General features: G+C 42.7%; 1 protein-coding gene across 1 annotated transcript; it reads left to right on the forward strand.

Annotated features, from left to right (window-relative positions):
- Positions 1-370: 370 nt before the first annotated feature.
- On the forward strand, positions 371-16,624 carry LOC311273718 (b(0,+)-type amino acid transporter 1-like; the record flags this gene model as incomplete). The annotated part of the gene is made up of 6 exons (XM_084380927.1): positions 371-1,069; positions 10,658-10,791; positions 15,554-15,683; positions 15,777-15,901; positions 16,015-16,102; positions 16,203-16,624. The coding sequence occupies 6 exons, from the start codon at positions 371-373 to the stop codon at positions 16,431-16,433; spliced, it is 1,407 nt and encodes a 468-aa protein (XP_084237053.1). The 3' UTR covers positions 16,434-16,624.
- Between the last annotated feature and the right edge of the window lie 4,668 nt (positions 16,625-21,292).

The following is a 21,292-nucleotide window of genomic DNA, read 5'->3' on the forward strand; positions in this document are numbered from 1 at the left end:
AAGTAGTGCTTCTGTGTATGAGTGTGTGGGTATGAAACACAAACGAAGAACAATGTCACTTGATAGACTAGCAGAAGAGCGTCTCACAGGTCTAATTTAGGACTTCTAAGTCCTGCTTGCTCAGGTGTACTGCATCTCTGACCTCGTGCTACAAAAGAAAGGAGCACAGCTGACAAAGATATGACCTACACTGCATACAGCCTACACTGTTAAAGTTAGAAAGCCAAACAGGCTCATATAAATACAATCAGTAGTATGACCAACCCACATAATTATTAACTCCATGAGTTGCTGCAAGAGTGACTTCGGCCACAGAATTGCAGTGTTTTGTCCACAGGCAGAGGTGTTTCAAATCAGACAGGCTGTGATTATGGATAACAAGACACAGAAGCTCAACCTGAAGCGGGAAGTAGGGCTGTTGGGAGCCGTGTCCCTCATTGCAGGGACAATGATTGGAGCTGGAATCTTCATGACCCCGCAGACAGTGCTCTACTCCATCGGCAGCCCCGGAGCCAGCTTGGTGGTGTGGGCTGCCTGTGGTGTACTGGTGATAATGGTGTCTTTCTGCTACGTTGAGCTGGGCACTGTTATAAGAGAATCAGGTGGGGAGTACATCTACATCCTCAGGACTTCAAGTCCAGTCCTCGCCTTCATGTTAATCTTCAGCTCTGTGACATTTGTTAGACCTGCTGGTGTTGCTGGCCTGGCGCTGGGTTTTGCTCAGTATGTCGTGGCTCCTTTCTACCCAGACTGCCCCCCTCCGATCCTGCTGGTGAAGTGCATGGCTGCAGCATCAATTCTAGTGCTGGCCGTTGTGAACTGCCTGAATGTTCGCCTTTCCATGTCAGTCCAAGTGTTTTTTATGGTGGCCAAAGTTCTGGCCCTGGCAGTCATCGTAATTGGAGGTGTGGTGATGCTTATCAGAGGGCACACTGAAAACTTTGAAGACTCCTTTGAGAACACAAATGTAGGAATAAATCCAATTGGCATAGCTTTCTACCAGGGACTGTGGTCCTATGATGGCTGGAATAATCTCAATTATGTTACCGAAGAGTTGAAACGCCCAGAGGTAAGTGAACAGGTGTTTGGGGTTTTATTGCACTGCAGGTTATGTGGTTGGACCAATTACACAGTCTATGTCACAGTGACACTGACCTTCTGCCCAGCGATCACCGTAAAGAAATAAAATAATATATTTTTTCTTCTGAGGTGAAAAACTAAGTGCTATTCAATGAATGTTCAAATGTTTATCTCCACTGCCAACATGACTTGGTACAGTACACAGGACATGAGCAAAGAACAGGGGAGTCTGCAAATATGCTGCATCCAGATGACAAGTAAAATAATAAAAATAATTATATTTTGCACCAGTGTGTCTGAAAAAAAAAAAGAAAAAGCAATACCAAACCTACTTTCCTCGGTGACTTCAAATTCACAACTGCTACTAAAAGTGTTGACGTTGCCAAATCAAACAAACCACTTTCAACTGTGCCATCTCTTATCTTGTACTGACTGTACCAATAGGTAACACTTCATATCCCATGGCTCTGGCTACCAGTTAATCATTTCTGGGAAGAGAAATATTTCATCCTTAGTTGTAGCCCTAACTTTTGTCACAAAAACAAAATTCTAAATGGCAATGTAAGCATGTAGCTGAGGAAGGGAAATGAAGAAAAAGGGGGGAATAAAAAGAATTTTTAAAAAGGCATAGGGGGAAAATGAAAACAATATGTATGTTGATGTGTATATATGTGGGCATGTATGAACAGAAAAAAATCGATAATTCCAAATACTTAACCCATCCCCCGAAAGTTGCCTGCAATGCATCTAAACCCAAACATATCACGCCCTCCATTATTTTCACTTTTCATTTTATCTTCTCCATTTCTTCCTCTTTATTTTCAGTTATTTTTAAAATTATTGTGTTCATTTCTTGTCAAAATGTCCCCTGTTTTTGTTGTTTCCTTTTATGGTATTGTTGACTTTTTAAGCCAGCAATACAGTTTAGCGTCAGCTTTTCAACATCCAGCATTCACAAAGCAATTTATTTGAGAGATTGCCTTCTCTAGTCTGTCACTGTATTTGTATTTGTAATTATGTCCACATTGTTTATATGTGTATGCACTAATTGCTGCAATAGCCGCACTGAATAACAAACTAAATTAGCAAACGATTCCTAAGTGCTGTATCGTAGACAACTGGACTTGTTTCAGTTTCTTGAAGACGTTTCACCTCTCATCCAAGAGGCTTCTTCAGTTCTAACTAACTGGAGGGGAGTTTGCAGTCTTTTACTCTATGTGGGTGTGTCCTTACAGAGTCGTTAAGGACACGTGTGAGCCCTGAGATTCATTTTGAATTAAATGAGGCTTATGAATGTTTCCCTTACTGATGCCAGAGTACAGTGCATTACAGTAGTCGAATGAATAACCTTTCCTAAATCTGAAAAAGAGATAAAGAGTCTAACCTTAGAGATCAGTCTAAGCTGATGGAAGCAAGACTGTAAAACTTTTGACCCCTGAGTATTAAAAGAGAGACCTGAGTCCAAAACCACACCAAGGTTTCTGGCCACGTCTTTTACATGGATAGATTAAGGGCCTTAACCACACAAACTGATGGATGTCTTCCAAGAATTGGATAAACATAAAGTTGGGTGTCATCAGCATAGCAATGTTAATTAATGTTGTATTTGCTGATTATCTGACCCAGTGGGAGTAACCCTAACCCTATAGAAAATGGCAAGGGACCTAAAATGGAACCAAGTTGACCAGAGGGGTGAGGGAGGTGCTTGACGAAGAGGACTCACTGATTTTAACAGAAAATTATGTTTTTGTTAGCTAAGAAAAAAACCAATCCAATGCCACATCACAAATGCCAACAAAAGACTCTAGACTGTTGATTAAAATGTTATTGTCGCCTGTATCTAAAGCTGAGCTAAGATCAAGAAGAATTAAAACCGAGTAAAAACCTGCATCTGTATTGAGCAGTATGTCGTTTGAGACCTAAATCAGAGCAGTCTCTGTGCTATGGAAAAAATGAAAACCTGATTGGAATGTGTCAAAGATGAGATTAGCATTCATAAAGGAGGTCAATTGTAGACAAAGAACAAAGACTATTTTTTCTAAAGTTTTTTGATAAAAATGGTTGCTTGGATATCAGTCTACAATTGCCTAAAACATTAGGGTCAAGGGAAGGTTTCTTAAGAAGGGGATAAACAGTTGCATGTTTAAAATTGGAAGGAAATTCACCAGTGGATAAAGAGCGATTTACAATAACTAAAATATCCGGACCAACTGTCTCAATAACTACCTTTAAAATCCACATAGGAAAACAGTCAGCTGCGCAGGTGGAGTTTAGAACTCCAATGGTATTTTACAGAGTTTGCAGAGAGATTTGATGAAAGTGGGTTAAGTGAGAGGTACGACAAGAATATATGTCAATCTCTCTAGAGTCTGGGAATATAAATTGTCTAATCTGTGAAATTGTATCAGTGAAACAGTTGAGAAATTCCTCACATTTTTCAGGGCATGCAACAATGGAATAGTTAAATGAAGGACTGACAACAGAATTGTTTGTCTTGAAAAGGACTCTGGCGTTGTGACCCTGGTCAGAGATGAGATTTGAGAAGTACTGAAAACCAAGTGTTTTTGACAGCAACTTGGTCAGATAACATTAGATTTTTGAGAGATACATGAGAGTCAGGAAGTTTATCTTTCTTCCACCTGTGCTCTGCTCTTCTGCATTGCCTTTTTAAAAGCCCCACACCCTCATTAATCCAGGGCAGAGAAGGTGGTTTAGCTTTTTTATATTTAAAGGTTGCTACGGAGTTTAAAATGGTCAAGCTGGTGCTGTTGAAAATGTTTGAAATTGTATGAATTGAAGCAATTGACATGTATAAATCACTATTTATTGGTTATATGTGAGCAGATTGTAAGGTGATGTGAAAAATCTGATTTCCCCATCTCTCTTGGTTGCCTATACAACCTGTGGACAATTTGTTTAAGTTGTTTAATGTTGCTGGACTGTAAATTTCAAAGGATAGGACTAATGCACTAACCCTGCTCTGTTAACAGAGAGCAACGGTAGCTAACGTTGGAGTCCACATACATAAACTAACAACCGGCTTCCAGCACCACACAGAAGTTCCACAGAGCCCCTTTAAAGATAATTAAAAAGATTTGACTGCAGTGGGCAGATCATGAAATCCTTTTTTAAAATCATATCTGCAGGTCCATAATCTGTTCTTCAGCAGCCCATCAAAACTTTATGATTTATATTCTTGAACAACAGGCAACCCCTATGGTCCACACCACTGCAGCCTTAATGCACTACCCACACTCAGGTGAATGGGTGGACTGGTATTGTGCTCAAACATCTGATATGGTCTGAATAACTGTTGTCATGAAGAGAGAGCTAGACCACAAGGCGAAGCCCTCAGTTATCAGTCAATTTACACTCCGAGTATCACCTGTAGTCATGACCCAGTGGCTTGTGACCTTAAGAATGACGTCACACGTACATGAGGGGGCGCCCCAGTAGCTTAGTTGGCAGAGCACTTGCCTCATGTACAGATACTGCGTCCTCGCACATCTTGAGTCTGACCTCCGGCCCTTTGCTGCATGTAATCCCTCAAAGTAATGATAATAAAAAAGCATCATAAGGAGCAGTTTTATGTCAGGAAACCATAGCAAATCAATACTAGGTGTGTCCATAGCTTAGACAACACACATTAACAATCTGTGGAGACCTGTGTTTCTAAGTAAGGCCTTAAGACTGGAACAATGTCATTTTTGGAGTAACCTGACATGTGCATTGATTGTCAGTGGATCTCCTGGTGTCATGATTGTATTAGCATGGATTTACATTACTATGATGTGAAAATACATTATAATCCTGGTGTTCCAAGGTATTACATAATGTGTTAGTAATTATTTATGCATTTGTATTAAGTTGTTTCTGTTCACTGTGAAGTTGGGGAACATTTCAGGTCAATAGGCATACCATTCCTAATATTATGTTTTCAATGTGTCTTTGTCTTGTTAATGGTTTAGGGATAAGCAGGAGAATCTTAAAGTTGGTGGTCTGTCAGCTAGAGTAATAGCTTCATAACAAGCACGCACTAAAAAAAAAATGCAACTTGGGTTGTTACTGTCAAATATGGAAAAACACAGCACTGGGTTAATCTGACCCAGAGTTGGGTTGCAGAAACATCTCAGCTCAATGGTAAGTTATGCTGTAAAAATGGAAAATGTGATTAAGGGAAGTAGTGAGCAAGGTCTAAGACCAAAACCACACCTTGGTTTACTGTCTGTTGAAGGCTGATTCCAACTCCAACATGGCTCTAACATTACCTAACAGTGGCCTGTTAATCTGTAGCCAGTTCAATTAGAGCATGTGTATGCATGCCTCACACTGCGAATGTCTCCGAGCAAGTAGCAGCTCTCAAACAATGGAGAGTGACAAACAGAGATTCAATCTGAGGAGGGAAGTGGGGCTTATAGGAGCTGTGTCATTCATCGCTGGAACCATGATTGGATCTGGGATATTCATATCTCCCCAGTATGTGCTGTCAGCTATCGGGAGCCCTGGGGCCAGCTTTGTTGTATGGGCTTGCTGTGGGTTGATAGCCATGCTGGGGGGACTCTGCTATGCTGAACTGGGCACAGTCATACCAGAGTCTGGAGGAGAGTTTATCTACATTCTGCGGACGGCAGGGAAAGTGGTGGCCTTCATGTATGTCTTAACCTATGTCATCATCATGAGGCCTGCCAGTGCCACAGGAATTGCTCTGAGCGCTGCTGAATATGTTGTGGCCCCCTTTTACAGTGGCTGCACCCCTCCACAACTGTTAGTGAAGTGCGTGGCTGCAGGAGGTATCATGGTGTTGGCTATAATTAACTGTCTGAACGTCCGCTCAGCCACCGCCATCCAGGTGGTGACCATGGCAGTCAAAGTGCTGGCACTGACAGGGATCGTCCTGCATGGTGTTGTGATGCTGTTCCAGGGACACACTGAGAATTTTGATAAGTCTTTTGAGGGAACAAATGTTGATGTCAGCTCAATTGGCCTTGCTTTCTATCAGGGCTTGTGGTCCTATGATGGCTGGAACACTTTGAATTTTTTAACTGAAGAGCTGAAACATCCAGAAGTAAGGGTTTCAGTTTTTATTAATGATATATGATGAAAATACAATTATGATTTAGAAAATATTAAAGTGGAAACAGACAACTTTCCCACTTCTGTAGCATTTCCAATTGGTCTTATTGTTGATACTGCTGTCACAAAAACAACCTGGTTGCTTTTTAAACAGCAACTACCAACAACACGGGACAAAACATTAGTTGAGTTTATTCATTAATGTGGTCTATAATGATTTATAAATCAGATTGAAAGGATTCCAGGCTGCCATGGATTGGTTCTCCAGTCACTCTTCGTTTTCACATTGTCATCGGGCCTGGTGGCAGACAACATTGATTTAATTGGAAACCAGTCTAAACGCCAATGGTGTCTATTGTCTGTTTAAATTGAGAGATTAAATACTTATGCAGTCAATCAGGCTATTACTACATTCAAGATCATACATCTTTTTTATAAATCATTATTTTATTGATTCTGTTGGCCAATCACTGATTGAAGTACACAATGAGTTAAAATGCCATTGTAAGTGTTTGAGTGTCGGAATAGAGCCTCCACTGCTGTATGCAACAAGAATGATCACTTCCTGATAAGTGATAACAGGATATGTTACAATGTGAGTGAAGAATCAAGATCTAGATTTACAGTATAAAGATTTACAAGCATTAGACTGGAGTTAATATTCAATTCAGTACTGTATATTGTGGAAACTATTTTTACTTGTTTAGTCATATGTTCATATATACTTCTTTATTCTCATTCTTATATAAATGATCAAGTTCACCCCAAATTCAGTCATTTATTTTCTGTTACCCCAGAAGAGCAGATGTGCCTCATAGAAAATAATGGAAGATAGGGAGGCACTGTCCGGATCTTGATATTCGTTCTCATAGAGAGTAACTCAAGGCCATGAGATATCAGCGACTGAGGAAGGTGGACATGCACTGAACCAATATATATATTATCGGTATCGGTCCAATGTTGGCCAAAATTGACTGGAATGTATATCTGAGAGGGGAAAATGTATAATCCGATCTGATTTATTAGCCTAAACTCTCCCATAAATGCGGTGTGTGTCACGTGACTAGCTGGAGCGAGCTTGAGTGAGACTGTCATCATGTCAGCTGTGTGGAATTACTTTAAGCTAGAGGAAGAAAGAAGTGTGCAATTTATTAAATGCAAGTGTTTTGAGGGGTGGCAGCACCGCTGGAAACTTCAACACCATGAACTTGATAAAACACTTGCAGTAACACCATGGGAAGGAGTTTGGGGAATTGTTTTACGGGTGACAAGTACCAAGAAGAAAAGTGCATCGCAACAACCAACCTGAGAGAAAGATGTTTTTAAGTGTGTTAAGCTCTCAGTACTTTTGTAGCTTCTAACTGAATCTCTTTAGTTTCTCTTGTCCTGTTTGTTCTTTCAAACATCTGCTGTGTTTTACTGTTTCATCATGTTTACTTTAAGCTGTTTCAGGAGTCGTTTTTAGTTGCTGCTGGTGAAAACACGTTTCCTTTAAAGCTTTTAAAGCTTTTATTATCAGTAGATGTAATGGAAAAATGGCATAAGTGTGCAAGTTCATTTCTGAATATTTGGGAAACGCTGACAATGTTGGTTTGACAACTGACATCTGGGGCTCAGACGTGTGTCCATTGTCATTATTAAATCTCACAGCACAGTGGATAGATTCTAGTTTTACTTTGCAAAAAGCAGTGCTGCATGCTAAGCAGTGGCTTGTGGCTCACACAGGAGAACCCTGCAGCTTGCTTTTGCTATGTCATTGAGGTATAGGCTACATTGAGTGTTGAGTTATATCCCGTATTTTACACTGTGATTAAAACACCTGAATCATAAATACTCAAAAGCTAAAAGTTCTGTGTGCAAAGAAGTCAAAATAACAAGAAGCAGCACTACTGCAGAACTGATTCATGATGTAGTCTATGTATTTCTTCCTTTAGAGAAGTAGAATATTCCTTCTACAGTTTAAACATGTTTTTTTAAATGGCTAGGTTAAGTAAAGTGCTTCCATGCACATGTATTATCTAAAACGTTGTTGTTTAAGAGAGGGGGAATGCTGTATCGGATTAATATCGGTATCGGCAGATACTCAATCTTGTCTTATCGGCATCGGTATCAGACATGAAAAAGTGGTATCGAGCCATCCCTAGTTTTATCTAGTCCCATGATATATAAATAGTTGCGAGTTAACATGTCTCTTAAGAGGAAACATTCAAGGCCATGAAATATTTATTTTAAGACTACAGTTAATCAGTGTACGTTACGAAGCAATCATTTGTAGGTGTGTGTTTCTTAGAGACTCCCACAGAGGGATGGGATCAGCGTATGCTTGACTGTGTACGTTTTTACAGCCTCTTGTTCAATTTCTGTGTTGCAGGTTTAATGATTTGTACAGTCATCAAGTGTATGCCCACTTCTTCAGTATCTCTTCTGTGAGGGTGAATAACAACTTCAGTACCTTCGTCTTATGACTTTGGATCTATTTAGTCATGGCGGACAAAGAACCACAATCCCTGAAAATGAAGCAGGAAATTTGGTTGATTGGCGGTGTAGCATTTGTTTCAGGAACCATGATCGGCTCTGGTATATTCATGTCCCCACAGTTAATATCGGCCTTCGTTGGAAGCCCAGGAGCAAGTCTGGGGATCTCTCAGGAGTTGTAACTATGTTTGCAGCACTGTTCTATACCAAGCTTGGAACAGTCATTCCTGAATCTGGTGGGGAGTTCATCTACCTACTGAGGATCTATGGTTCATGTCCTGCTTTCTTTGCAGCATACACTGCTACCATAGTTTTGAAGCCATTTGGGGCTACTGCAGCGGCATTGAGCATTGCAGAGTACGTGATAGCACCCTTTTACCCTGACTGCCATCCTCCTCAGCTGGTAGTAAAGTGTGCCGCAGCTGTGACTATACTGGTTGTTACCATAGTCAATGTCATGAATGTCCGGGTTGCCATCAGAATCCAAGTGGTCTTTTTGGTGGCCAAAGTGCTGACGCTGACATTCATCGTAATTGGAGGGATAGTGGAGCTTGTACAGAGCAGCAGTGTAATTGTGGAGAATTTGAAAGTTGAGAATGCATTTAAAGGCACTCAGTACTCTTTGAACACTTTAGGAATGGCTTTTTATCAAGGACTGTGGTCTTACGCTGGATGGTACAACTTGAATTATGTCTACAAGGAGCTGAAAAGACCTGACGTGAAAATGTATATCTGTATTATATTATGTGTTATGTATTTTATTCAACAGTACAACAGTTACTCTAGTCAGCAGATGCCTTGTTAAATATTTAGCCAGATCAGTGTCTTGATGCCAAATTGGGAAACAAAACCCAAAAACTAATTTTATAACTTCTTTTTTATCAGCTTTCATCGTGCTTATTTCAAACCCTGTTCACCAATCTGTTGACTTTTTATCAGTTCGGAGAATGCTTTAAAGTTTCTGCATGCACCATAAAGATACTCAAAGTGTGTTTTTATTGCTGCAATTGTGCTCTTATCTAACTGAGACAAATGTGAGTGCTTGCCAGCGTTGTTATCATGTGCATGTGTGCAGTAATGATAGTGATGTGAAAACACAACATCAAGCTGCAAATCAAAGAATGTTTTTTGGCAGAAAAAGCAGCTCACATTGGCAATTTTCAATCAAGGCTGGCTTTAAGTAGTTAGGTAGTTATGGATTTTTTTAACTCCCTAAATTCTTGACCATTTCTTGTTGGAAATTGATTTTTGTGAAATAATGTAATTTAAACTGGCAATAGACAAGTTTTCTGCTTCAGCATGTCATTATAAAGTTAAATAACCCTAGCCCTTACCCTTACAATTGGTTACAAATTTTTCTGCCACTAGGCACGCAGTCACCGGGAAAAGGAAGGTTAACTGGTGATCTTTGCAACAGCTGTGCCAACAATAACATCATGGAAACACTAAGGGGGAAAAGTTGTCTGTTGCCACTAAATGATATCATTAAAAATAGACCATGTAAGACAAGCAGTGACTATATAGAATCACAGGTCAGCAAATGTGATCAACAAAAACCTTTTACAAGATAACACTTGCTGTTCGAACAGTTCAAACAGATTCACATATTCCTTTAAAACACTTTTGATGATGCTTTACAAAATTAATCTCTTACTCTAAAATAAAAACAAAGAAAGAAAGTGAATAAAACATTCACTTCATAGCTGACAGATCCTGAATATTTTATTTAGAACTTGGAAGATGTTTTATTCCTTAAATGAATCATTGTCATACTCAGTCATTGTGTTATCTAGTCAAATCCACATCTAACCAATGCCCATTTTTCTCAGTGTGAATATTGTGTGAAGGGTACATAGGTGGTGCATTGTCAATTTTTCTGCTTTCCAGCTTCATTGGAAGTTTCTGTACAGTTTTGTAAATTGGGGCCAAAAGTTTCTCAGATTTGGTTGGTCGAAGCCTAGATCATGTCAGCTGTTCATGTTTATATGTTTACCACAACATCAAAATGGTGTCGCCTTCTTTCTTTCAGGTGAATCTTCCTAGGGCAGTTATCATAGCCGTTTCTCTGGTGACTGGCTTGTATCTGCTGGTGAATGTGAGCTATCTGACAGTGATGACACCAAATGAGCTCATGTCCTCCAGCGCAGTAGCAGTAACCTGGGGGTAAGACAACGCTTCATGTTGTTCACTTTATTTTAAAAGAGTAGATCTACCCACCCCGATGACACTGTGGAAAAAGTATCAAAACTGATGCAGCAGAATATTGTCCTTTTTATTCTACACCTGAACTTGAAAACATGGCACCCACATTAGCCACATTGTTACTCAGTCATCTAGAGTTTAGTCTGAGTTTCAGGTGTTTTGTGTTGTGCTAGTTGTTATGTCCGTTCAGGACGAATTAATCTGTGTTCGTTTGGTGATGCCTCGCTGCATGTTTAGGATGCAGCTGTTTTTGTCTGAATTTGTTAGTCTTGCTTTGATCGAAAGTAAAGAGAGTTGCGTGCATAAACCTCTCGTTCAGCGTCCTTTTTATACACAACATATGGCGACAAGGATGGCTGAATTTTCTCTTCCTCCCTCACCTCCTTTCCTCGCACTTCCCGGTGAGCCTACAATACCGTGGAATCGCTGGCATCAGTCTTTTGAAATGTACCTTCAAGCTACGAGACTTGCCGACGTGAGTGCAGTTCAGAAAACAGCATTGCTGAAGCACTGTTTAGGAGTCAAGGGACAACGTGTGCTGGAAACGTTAACCGGCAACGGGACTAATACAGACTATGCAGGGACAGTGAAATTTTTAAAAGACCAGTTTGCTGCCCCACAGAGTGCTTTATTGAGACAGTTTGTGTTCAGGTAAAGACATCAACTCCCTGGTGAGTCCGTCCATCAGTACGTCTCCAACCTGAAAGGTTTAGCCAGCCATTGTAAATTTGGCGCATTGACAGAGGAGATGATACGTGATCAACTGATTGAGCACACTGCATCTCCTAAAATTAGGGAGACGTTGCTACTTGAATCAGAGGATTTAACACTGGCTAAGGCTGTTGCCATTGCATTTCAAATTTAAAGTGCAGCTGAATGTGCAGCGAAATTAACACGGTCAGAATTATCATTAAGTCAAGCAGTACGCATAAGTGCACAGTCACATGAGCAGCAGCAGCAGCAGCAGTCATCTAGCACAGGTTTGGAGGTACCAGAGACGGCCCCAGACCCAGTCATGCATCTCACAAGACAACATGGGCTGCATCAGCGTCAAAGGCAGCTCTCCTGCGGTAACTGTGGATCAAGCACACATGCCACCAGAGCTCAGAACTGTCCAGCTAATGACCAAACATGTCATAACTGTGGAAGAAAAAATCACTTTGCAAAAATGTGCCGCTCTGCCCCCTCCAGATCGGATGGACACACCTCCTGTGGTTCACCCACCATAATTCGCCATGTAACATCGGGGGCCCATGCAGTTCAAGTCATGTACAGTGAATATAAATGATGTGTGTATTCCCCTGCTGCTAGACACAGGCGCAAGTGTCTCCCTGCTGTCCACGCCCACTGCCGACCTACACAGGTATGGTGACTCAAAAATTAACCTGTTGGGGTCCATAGTCTGTTAGCTATGGCACTAGGGTCTTGCCCTCCTTTGTCTTCAATGTGGCCCGACGAGGGGCAAATTTAATGGGGCTGGATCTGTTCATGGCATTGGGATTTTCACTCATCGACACAGGGGGGGCTGCCATCATGACTGTCGCTGTCGGACCGCATCAGAAGTGGGCATCACTGTTTGAAGGGCTAGGCTGTCTTTCTGCTTTCGCCCATCAACCCCTGATTGACTGCTCTGTGACTCCGTTTGTCCAGCCACTGCGCCGTATTCCACTGGCCCTGAGGGATGGAGTGTCCGTTGAGCTGCAGCGGCTGCTGGATGCCGGTATCATTGAGCCGGTTGATGCATCACCATGGATTTCAAATTTGGTTGTTGTCAGAAAGAAATCAGGGGCTCTGCGCGTCTGTGTGGACCTCCGCGCAGCAAACAAAGCAGTCATCCCAGACAGATACCCGCTACCCACGTCTATGGAGCTCACTGCACAATTTCATGGCTCCACGGTCTTTTCAAAACTGGATCTCAGAGAGGGCTATCTCCAGGTGCCTCTCTTCCCTGAAAGCAGAAACCTGACGGCCTTTGTTACACACCTCGGTGTTTTCCGCTACACAAGGATGCCGTTTGGCCTAAGCTCCGCCCCGTCCTGCTTTCAAAAGGTCATGACCTCAGTGCTTGCAGGTATACCAGGTGTCGTTATTTACCTTGATGATGTGGTGGTACATGGTGCTACTACTGCTATCCATGACAGTCGCCTGCAAAGTGTGTTTGAAGCCCTGGCCAAGCACGGCCTAATCCTCAATGGCAGCAAATGTGTTTTTGCTGTGCCGGCCATTGAATATGTAGGCTTCCGACTTTCCACTGAGGGCATCTCTCCCCTTCAATCCAATGTGGAGGCCATCCTCTCCATTCCCGAACAGACCTCGGCTGCCCAGCTCGCTTCATTCCCGGGCATGACAGGATACTACATGAAGTTCATGCCTCAGTATTCAGCCATAACAGCCCCACCACGCCAGCTGCTTCAGAAAGATGAGCCGTGGGTCTGGTCTCCAGAATGCACCAAGGCAGTGCAAACTGTTAAAGCCCAACTTACCATCTCCTGTGTTGGCACATTTTGACATATCCAGTCACACCCTGGTTACCTGTGATGCCTTGGCCATGGCAATAGGGGCTGTACTATCACAGTTACAGAAAGGCATGGAGAGGCCTGTTGCTTTTGCCTCCCGGGCTCTGAACCAATCCGAACAGCGATACTCAGTTGGGGAGCGGGAGGCACTTGCTTGTATGTGGGCTTGTGAGAGATGGCACCTCTACCTTTATGGCCGCCAGTTTACGCTGAGAACAGACCACCAGGCCTCGACTTCTCTGCTCTCCTCTACTGGCACCGGTCATAAGCCACTGAGACTGCACCATTGGTATGACCGCCTTCGCCAATACAACTACACTCTGCAGTTTACCCCTGGCCGGGATAATGTCGTTGCAGACCTTCTCTCTCATTCAGTTCCTGCCAAGGCCCCACCCACCAGCGTCAACCACATCAAAAGTGAGATTATTCACTTGCTACACACTCCGCTCGAGTCCACGGTCACTCTACGGGACCTGAAGGAAGCCTCAGAGCAGGATCCAGTCATCTCCCAGCTCTGCACCTACATTCATCAAGGATGGCCAAGGGAATTGCCAGAGGAGCTGTTAGCCTTTTCTCGTATCAAGCAGGAGCTCTCTTGTTGGAATGACACGTGTGGCATGGGGGCTTTGCACTGTGATTACAGGGGCCCTTCGCGCCCGTGTGCTGGCCATGGCACATGAGGGCCACCTGGGCATAGTGAAGTTTAAACAGAGATGCCGCGACCTGGTGTGGTGGCCAGGCATAGACCAAGACATTGAGGCCCTTGTAAAAGAATGTCCAGCATGCCTTGTGAGTGGCAAAAGGGGCAGCCAACCCCCGCCACCCCTGCAACCTCTGGCCTGGCCCTCAAACCCATGGGAGCATCTGCAACTAAACATATGTGGCGAGATTCACAGTGCCCCCCACTATCAGCGATTCTTGATCGTACTATATGATTTACACTGAACTGACAACCACCGGCTCCATCACCTCTCAGGTCATTGTGGACTTCCCTCTTCTCCCGCTGGGGCCTTCCACAGACCATTACCACCGACAATGGTCCACAGTTTATATCTGTGGAGTTCACTTTATACCTGGAGAACAAGGGGATTCGACACATCCGCACAGCCCTTTATCACCCACAGGCAAACAGTGGGGTGGAATGCTTCCATCAATCCCTAAAAAATGGAATCAGAGCACATCAGGCCCAGGGCTGTTCATTTAAACAAGCCATACGTCTGACACTGTCACACTACCTAGCTACCCAGCATTCGACCACGGAGGTTTCCCCAGCCTCTTTCATGCTAGGCAGGGAGTTAAACCTACCACTGGACAGGCTCCGCCCTACCGCAGCCCAGAACTCACTCACACCAGTCAAGGCCTCAGTCACCCGCCGTCAGAAGCAGATGAAACAGTGGTTTGACGAGAAAAAGAGGATATGGGTGCCAGATATCACTGTGACAGACTACTAGAGCTCGCCGACCACACAGGGAGAACAAGATGGCATCATTTTGGTCCACTCCACAACAGGTGGCCCGCCAACTGGGCCCAGCCACATACCTCCTTGATGATGGCACCTGCTGGCACACTAGCTGCCTTCAGAAGGTGCAAGCACCTCCTGCAACGTCAACTCAGAGCAGCAGGGACATGATGCCACCCAGAGCGGAGCAGGGGACTCCATACCTCGATCAGCCGCACAGTCTGAAGATACTCCCTCGTCATCACACCCAGGGCCCCCATCACCATCGGCGCTGCCCCAGTCCCCAGCCCCCACACCACTGTTTGCCTCACCTGCAGCTGTGTGTTCTCCACAGCCAGTGCGTGTCAGGGCACGGCCTGATCACCTGAAGGACTTTGTGTCTACCTTTCATATTTGAACCCCCCCAGAGAGGGGAAAGTGTTATGTCCATTCAGGATGAATAAATCTGTGTTCATTTGGTAATGCCTCCAGTATGTTTAAGATGCTTTTGATCAAAAGTAAAGAGAGTTGCGTGCATAAACCTCTCGTCCAGCGTCCTTTTTGTACACAACACTAGTAGCAGCTAATGTAGCCTCAAGCCACTAGCCTTAAAGGGACAGTTCATGCCAAAATAAAAAAAACAATTGATTTGTTGTGTCAATCATCCATCTAGATTGTTTTGGTGTACATTGTTTTGGAGATATTGGCTGTAAAGAGCTCTGCCTTCTCTCCAGATCCATTTTTTATGAACTTCAGCCTTTTTCCACAGGAATAAGGTGTTAGGGAGCTGGGGCTGGATCATGTCTGTGGCTGCAGCATTATCTGCTTTTGGTTCACTGAACGGGACGTTCTTCAGCGGCGGTCGTGTGTGCTTTGTTGCTGCCAGGGAAGGACACATGGTGAGAATCTCTCTTCCTCATGGAAATGTGTTATATTATTCAGTATAAGATGGTTGTCACATAGTTTCATCCAAACTTGTGTTTGTTTTGTAGCCAGATATTCTGGCAATGGCTCATGTCCACAGACTGACTCCTTCTCCAGCCCTTATCTTCACCACCATTATCTCTCTGCTGGTGCTTATCCCCGGAGACTTCCAGAGTATTGTCAACTACTTCAGGTGAAAGCCCAATCTGCTTGTCAAATATTTAGTATGACACTTCTTCTTTATTACTTGTATTGAGAATAAATAACTTGTTTGCATTTGTCTGACACTCTTCTTCACTGTTGCAGTTTCACTGCCTGGTTTTTCTATGCCATCACCCTGTCTGGACTCATCTACCTCAAGATAAAGAAGCCAGAGCTTCCCAGACCATACAGGGTCAGTTTCACACACATTCATCATCATTATAAAAACATATTTGTATATAACATATAAGTTAGACTGGAATCAGATGTCCTGTCGCTTCCTTTCTCCACAGGTCCCCATTATACTCCCCATACTGGTCGTCCTTGCAGCAATATTCCTGGTGCTGGCACCCATCATAGACGATCCTCAGATTGAATACCTCTATGTGACTTTATTTATCGTCAGTGGAGCTATAATATACATACCCTTCGTCCATTACAAGCTCTGCCCAGAACTGTTGACCAAGTTAACAGTGTTCCTGCAGCTGTTCCTAGAGGTTGCCCCAGCAGAGAAAAACCTCTGATTTAGTAGGTTTGCCGATTGTGCTTTTTTTCAAACATTGCAGCTTCAAGATGTGTGAAACAAAAAGAACCAAAGAATCAAACTGCAGCATCCTTTGTCAATAACTTGTGTACTGTTTTAAATACTATGTGTTCTAATTTTAAAAGAACTGTATGTGACTTATGACTTCAATAAAATGATGCAGAAACAACTGATTTTCTGAACTGTACAGTATGCGAGTTAAAATCTGCTTGTTGAGCCTTAAGTTAAAAAATAACACACAGATTATGTGAATTTAAAAAAAGTTAAATAATTGTTATCTGCCAAAAGGATAAAAGGAGACATGGCCAAATCATAGTGCAACTTTCACATGACAAAAGATTGTTCAACACAAAACGGGAAAGAGCAGGGAAGGGAGAGAGGTGTTTATGTGTGTAAATGTACTGGGTAAGCACACAGAATGAATATTTGTATGACAGTTATCATACATTCAATCTCATCTCTGGTGTTTTGGTTTGTTCAACATCCCTACTCACAGCTCACCTTCGACCACAGGTTACAGCACGGTCCAAAACTAAAAAGATATTTTTAAGTTTACGTGAGTAATTCTTAATTTGTGTGTGTCTCTGTGTGTGTCTATGTGTGCGTATACAAGAGTCCTTTTGTCAAACTCCAGTTGAAGAATCACTCAGCTCCAGTTTTCTTCTCTGTGCTGTTAGAAGCATTTGACTGGCTTTCAGTTGCGTCTGCACTGCTCTGCTCCTCTGTCCCACTCCCGCCTCCCTGTGATGACTGGTGGTACAGCATGTGAAGTCGCCCTGCGTTTATGTCTGCATCCTCCGCCCCCTCACAGCACCTTATCCCCGACTGAGGAACTGCCTCGATGCCATAGTGGGCCCCAGCGATGGCCCCTGCCATACAGGCTATGGTGTCCGTGTCCCCTCCCAGGGCCAGGCTGTAGGCTCTTGTCTTTTCCAGGCCACCGTAGTTCTCTGGAAGGAATTCCCAGGACTGCAGGCAGTGGAGGACGCAGAAGATGGCAGTGGAGACTGGACTTTCTGGCTTTTCACTTGTTAAAATGTTGGTTTTTTTTATGTTTAAATATCTTGTGGCTTTGGCCTGTTGGTTGGATAAAACCAGCGATGTGAATAAGTCAACTTGGGTTTTGGGAAACTGTGAAGGGCATTATTTCCAGATACTATATAGATCTGCATTGCCTTTTTAAAGCCCCACACCCTCATTAATCCAGGGCAGAGAAGGTGGTTTAGATTTTTTATATATAAAAGGTGCTATGGAGTTTCAAATGGTCGAGCTGGTGCTGTTGAAAATGTTTGAAATTGTGTAAATTGAAGTAATTGACATGTATAAATTTTTTGACATTTTTATGTGAGCAGACTGTAAGTTGATGTGAAAAATCTGATTTCCCCGTCTCTCTTGGTTGCCTATACAAGCCTGTGGACAATTTGTTTAAGTTGTTTAATGCTGCTGGACTGTAAATTTCAAAGGATAGGACTTAATGCACGTTCTCAAGTGCCTCGTCTCTGTGCCTCTCTCTGCTCTGTTAACAGAGAGCAACAGTAGCTAAGGTTAGTTAAAAATGGAGTCCACGTTCATAAACTAACAAATTTTGCTGATACATTGTTCTCTCAAATACTCTCTCAAATATCACATAATGAATATGTGATTTTAATAACTATTGAAAGTGTGACTGCTGATAAAGAGAATACTGCAGAAAGTCATGAAAACGGGTATGCTACACCTTGTGTCAGTTTGACAAGATCATGTCAGGCGCCTGACATTAGCCTAAACTGTTAATCTAAAGCCAATGCAATGGGCTTGTCCAGTATCCACTTAAGATGCCTTTGGGGGGGGGGATTGTTGGGGCATTGTTGTAAGAGAATCAGGTGGGGAGTACATCTACATCCTCAGGACTTCATGTTAATCTTCAGCTCTGTGACATTTGTTAGACCTGCTGGTCTTGCTAGCCTGGCGGTGGGTTTTGCTCAGTATGTCATGGCTCCGTTCTACCCAGACTGCCCCTCTTCGATGCTGCTGGTGAAGTGCATGGCTGCAGCATCAATTCTAGCGCTGGCTGTTGTGAACATGCAAGTGTTTTTTTACGGTGGCCAAAGTTCTGGCCCTGGCAGTCATCGTAATTGGAGGTGTTGTGATGCTTATCAGAGGGCACACTGAACACTTTGAAGACTCCTTTGAGAACACAAATGTAGGAATAAATCCAATTGGCATTGCTTTCTACCAAGGACTGTGGTCCTATAATGGCTGGAATAATCTCAATTATGTTAACAAAGAGTTGAAACGCCCAGAGGTAAGTGAACAGGTGTTTGGGGTTTCATTGCACTGCAGGTTATGTGGTTGGACCAATAACACAGTCTATGTCACAGTGACCTGCCTAACGATCACTGTAAAGAAATAAAATGAGAAATGTTTTCTTCTGAGGTGTGTTAAGTGCTATTCAATGAATGTTCAAATGTTTATCTCCACTGCCAACAAGACTTGGTACAGCATACCAGAGGACATGAGCAAAGAACAGGGGAGTCTGCAAATATGTTGCAGCCATGCTGGGGGGGCTTTGTTATGTTGAACTGGGCACAGTCATACCAGAGTCTGGAGAAGAGTTTATCTACATTCTGTGGATAGCTTTATTGCTGAAACATGTATTGCTTAGGGCAGAAATACTGTCATCAGCGTTGGAGAGGAAAGCAGGTGCTTTGGATCAAGGGCATGCAGATTTTGAGACAATTTGTCTTCAACCTGACCATCCAGGGAGGAATAGAAATTAGTCGGAATAAGAGCTGGGCTAATCCAGCTTGCTTTTAAGTCTGCTCCTGGCTAATGCCCTGTCACAGGAAAAGGACAGAGGGATTCAGGCTGGCCAACAACGTTGAATCAGAGACTGTTGTGTCCACAGACTCTGTGGCTGTGATGAGAGCTGATACCGATATTTGTTTAGATGTTACTGCAAAGTTTTGTCCCTCCATTGGTTTGGGTCAGTCATTCAGTTCATGGTATTTCTAAGTGGTATGCAAAGGCAAGAAGGTAATAGACTACGTGCAAAAATTGTAAAAGGACAAAATCATTGATAGACCACTCTATTACCAACTGTACCCTGGGAGAGTCACCCCATGGACTCCCCAAGTCACACAAAGAAGGAGCCCCGCTAAGACCAAGCAGCATCAACTCTGTTACCTAAAACATTTCACACCTAGCTACTATCATAGCCCTCTCAGCAACAGAGGGGAAGGAGAAGGAAAATAAACATATCAGGGAAGCACTTAAAACCTGTGGCTACCCAAATGACAAAATCCCAATTTCTACATAATGTTGCTTTAACAATTCTAAAACTCTGAATTCACATGTGACCTCAATGACTCTGTAAGGGTTAACACCCCCACATGGTTTTATACCTGTGACTTCTCACTAGTCAGTCAGAAATGAGGGAGCTCTTCAAGAAACTCAAGCAAGTCCAGTTGCCTTCGCATAGCACTTAGATATATCAAGATCTTCACTGCATACACACTTGGATGACTGCTGCCAAGTGTAAAGTAGATGGAAAGCTAATCAGTGCCAATGGTGTCTATTGCCTGTTTAAATTGAGAGATTAAATACTTATGCAGTCAATCAGGCAATTACTACATTCAAGATCATACATCTTTTTTATAAATCATTATTTCATTGATTCTGTTGGTCAATCACTGACTGAAGTACACAATGAGTTAAAATGCCCTTGTTTGAGTGTCGAGTAGAGCCTCCACTACTGTATCTGATTTATTAGCCTAAACTCTCCCATAAATGCGGTGTGTGTCACGTGACTAGCTGGAGCGAGCTTGAAACAGCTGAGTGCAATTTATTTAATGCAACACCATGAACTCGATAAAACACTTGCAGTAACACCATGGGAAGGAGTTTAGGGAATTGTTTTACAGGTGACAAGTACCAAGAAGAAAAGTGCATCGCAACAACCAACCTGAGAGAAAGATGTTTTTAAGTGTGTTCAGCTCTCAGTACTTTTGTAGCTTCTAACTGAATCGCTTTAGTTTCTCTTGTCCTGTTTGTTCTTTCAAACATCTGCTGTGTTTTACTGTTTCATCCTGTTTGCTTTCAGCTGTTTCAGGAGTCTTTTTTAGTTGCTGCTCGTGAAAACACAACGTTTCCTGTAAAGCTTTTAAAGTGTGCAAGTTCATTTCGGAATATTTGGAAAACGCTGACAATGTTGGTTTGACAACTGACATCTGGAGCTCAGACGTGTGTCCATTGTCATTATTAAATCTCACAGCACAGTGGATAGATTCCAGTTTTACTTTGCGAAAAGCAGTGCTGCATGCTAAGCAGTGGCTTGTGGCTCACACAGGAGAACCCTGCAGCTTGTTTTTGTTATGTCATTGAGGTATAGGCTACATTGAGTGTTGAGTTATATCCCGTATTTTACACTCGGATTAAAACGCCTGAATCATAAATACTCAAAAACTAAAAGTTCTGTGTGCAAAGAAGTCAAAATAACAAGAAGCAGCACTACTGCAGAACTGATTCATGATGTAGTCTATGTATTTCTTCCTTTAGAGAAGTAGAATATTCCTTCTACAGTTTAAGCATGTTTTTTCAAATGGCTAGGTTAAGTAAAGTGCTTCCATGCACATGTATTATCTAAAACGTTGTTGTTTAAGAGAGGGGGAATGCTGTATCAGATTAATATCGGTATCGGCAGATACTCAATCTTGTCTTATCGGCATCGGTATCAGACATAAAAAAGTGGTATCGAGCCATCCCTAGTTTTATCTAGTCCCATGATATATAAATAGTTGCGAGTTAACATGTCTCTTAAGAGGAAACATTCAAGGCCATGAAATATTTTTTTTAAGACTA

This window comes from Pagrus pagrus (assembly GCF_965226575.1).
Source record: "Pagrus pagrus genome assembly, chromosome: 18".
In the NCBI taxonomy this organism is placed as follows: domain Eukaryota; kingdom Metazoa; phylum Chordata; class Actinopteri; order Spariformes; family Sparidae; genus Pagrus; species Pagrus pagrus.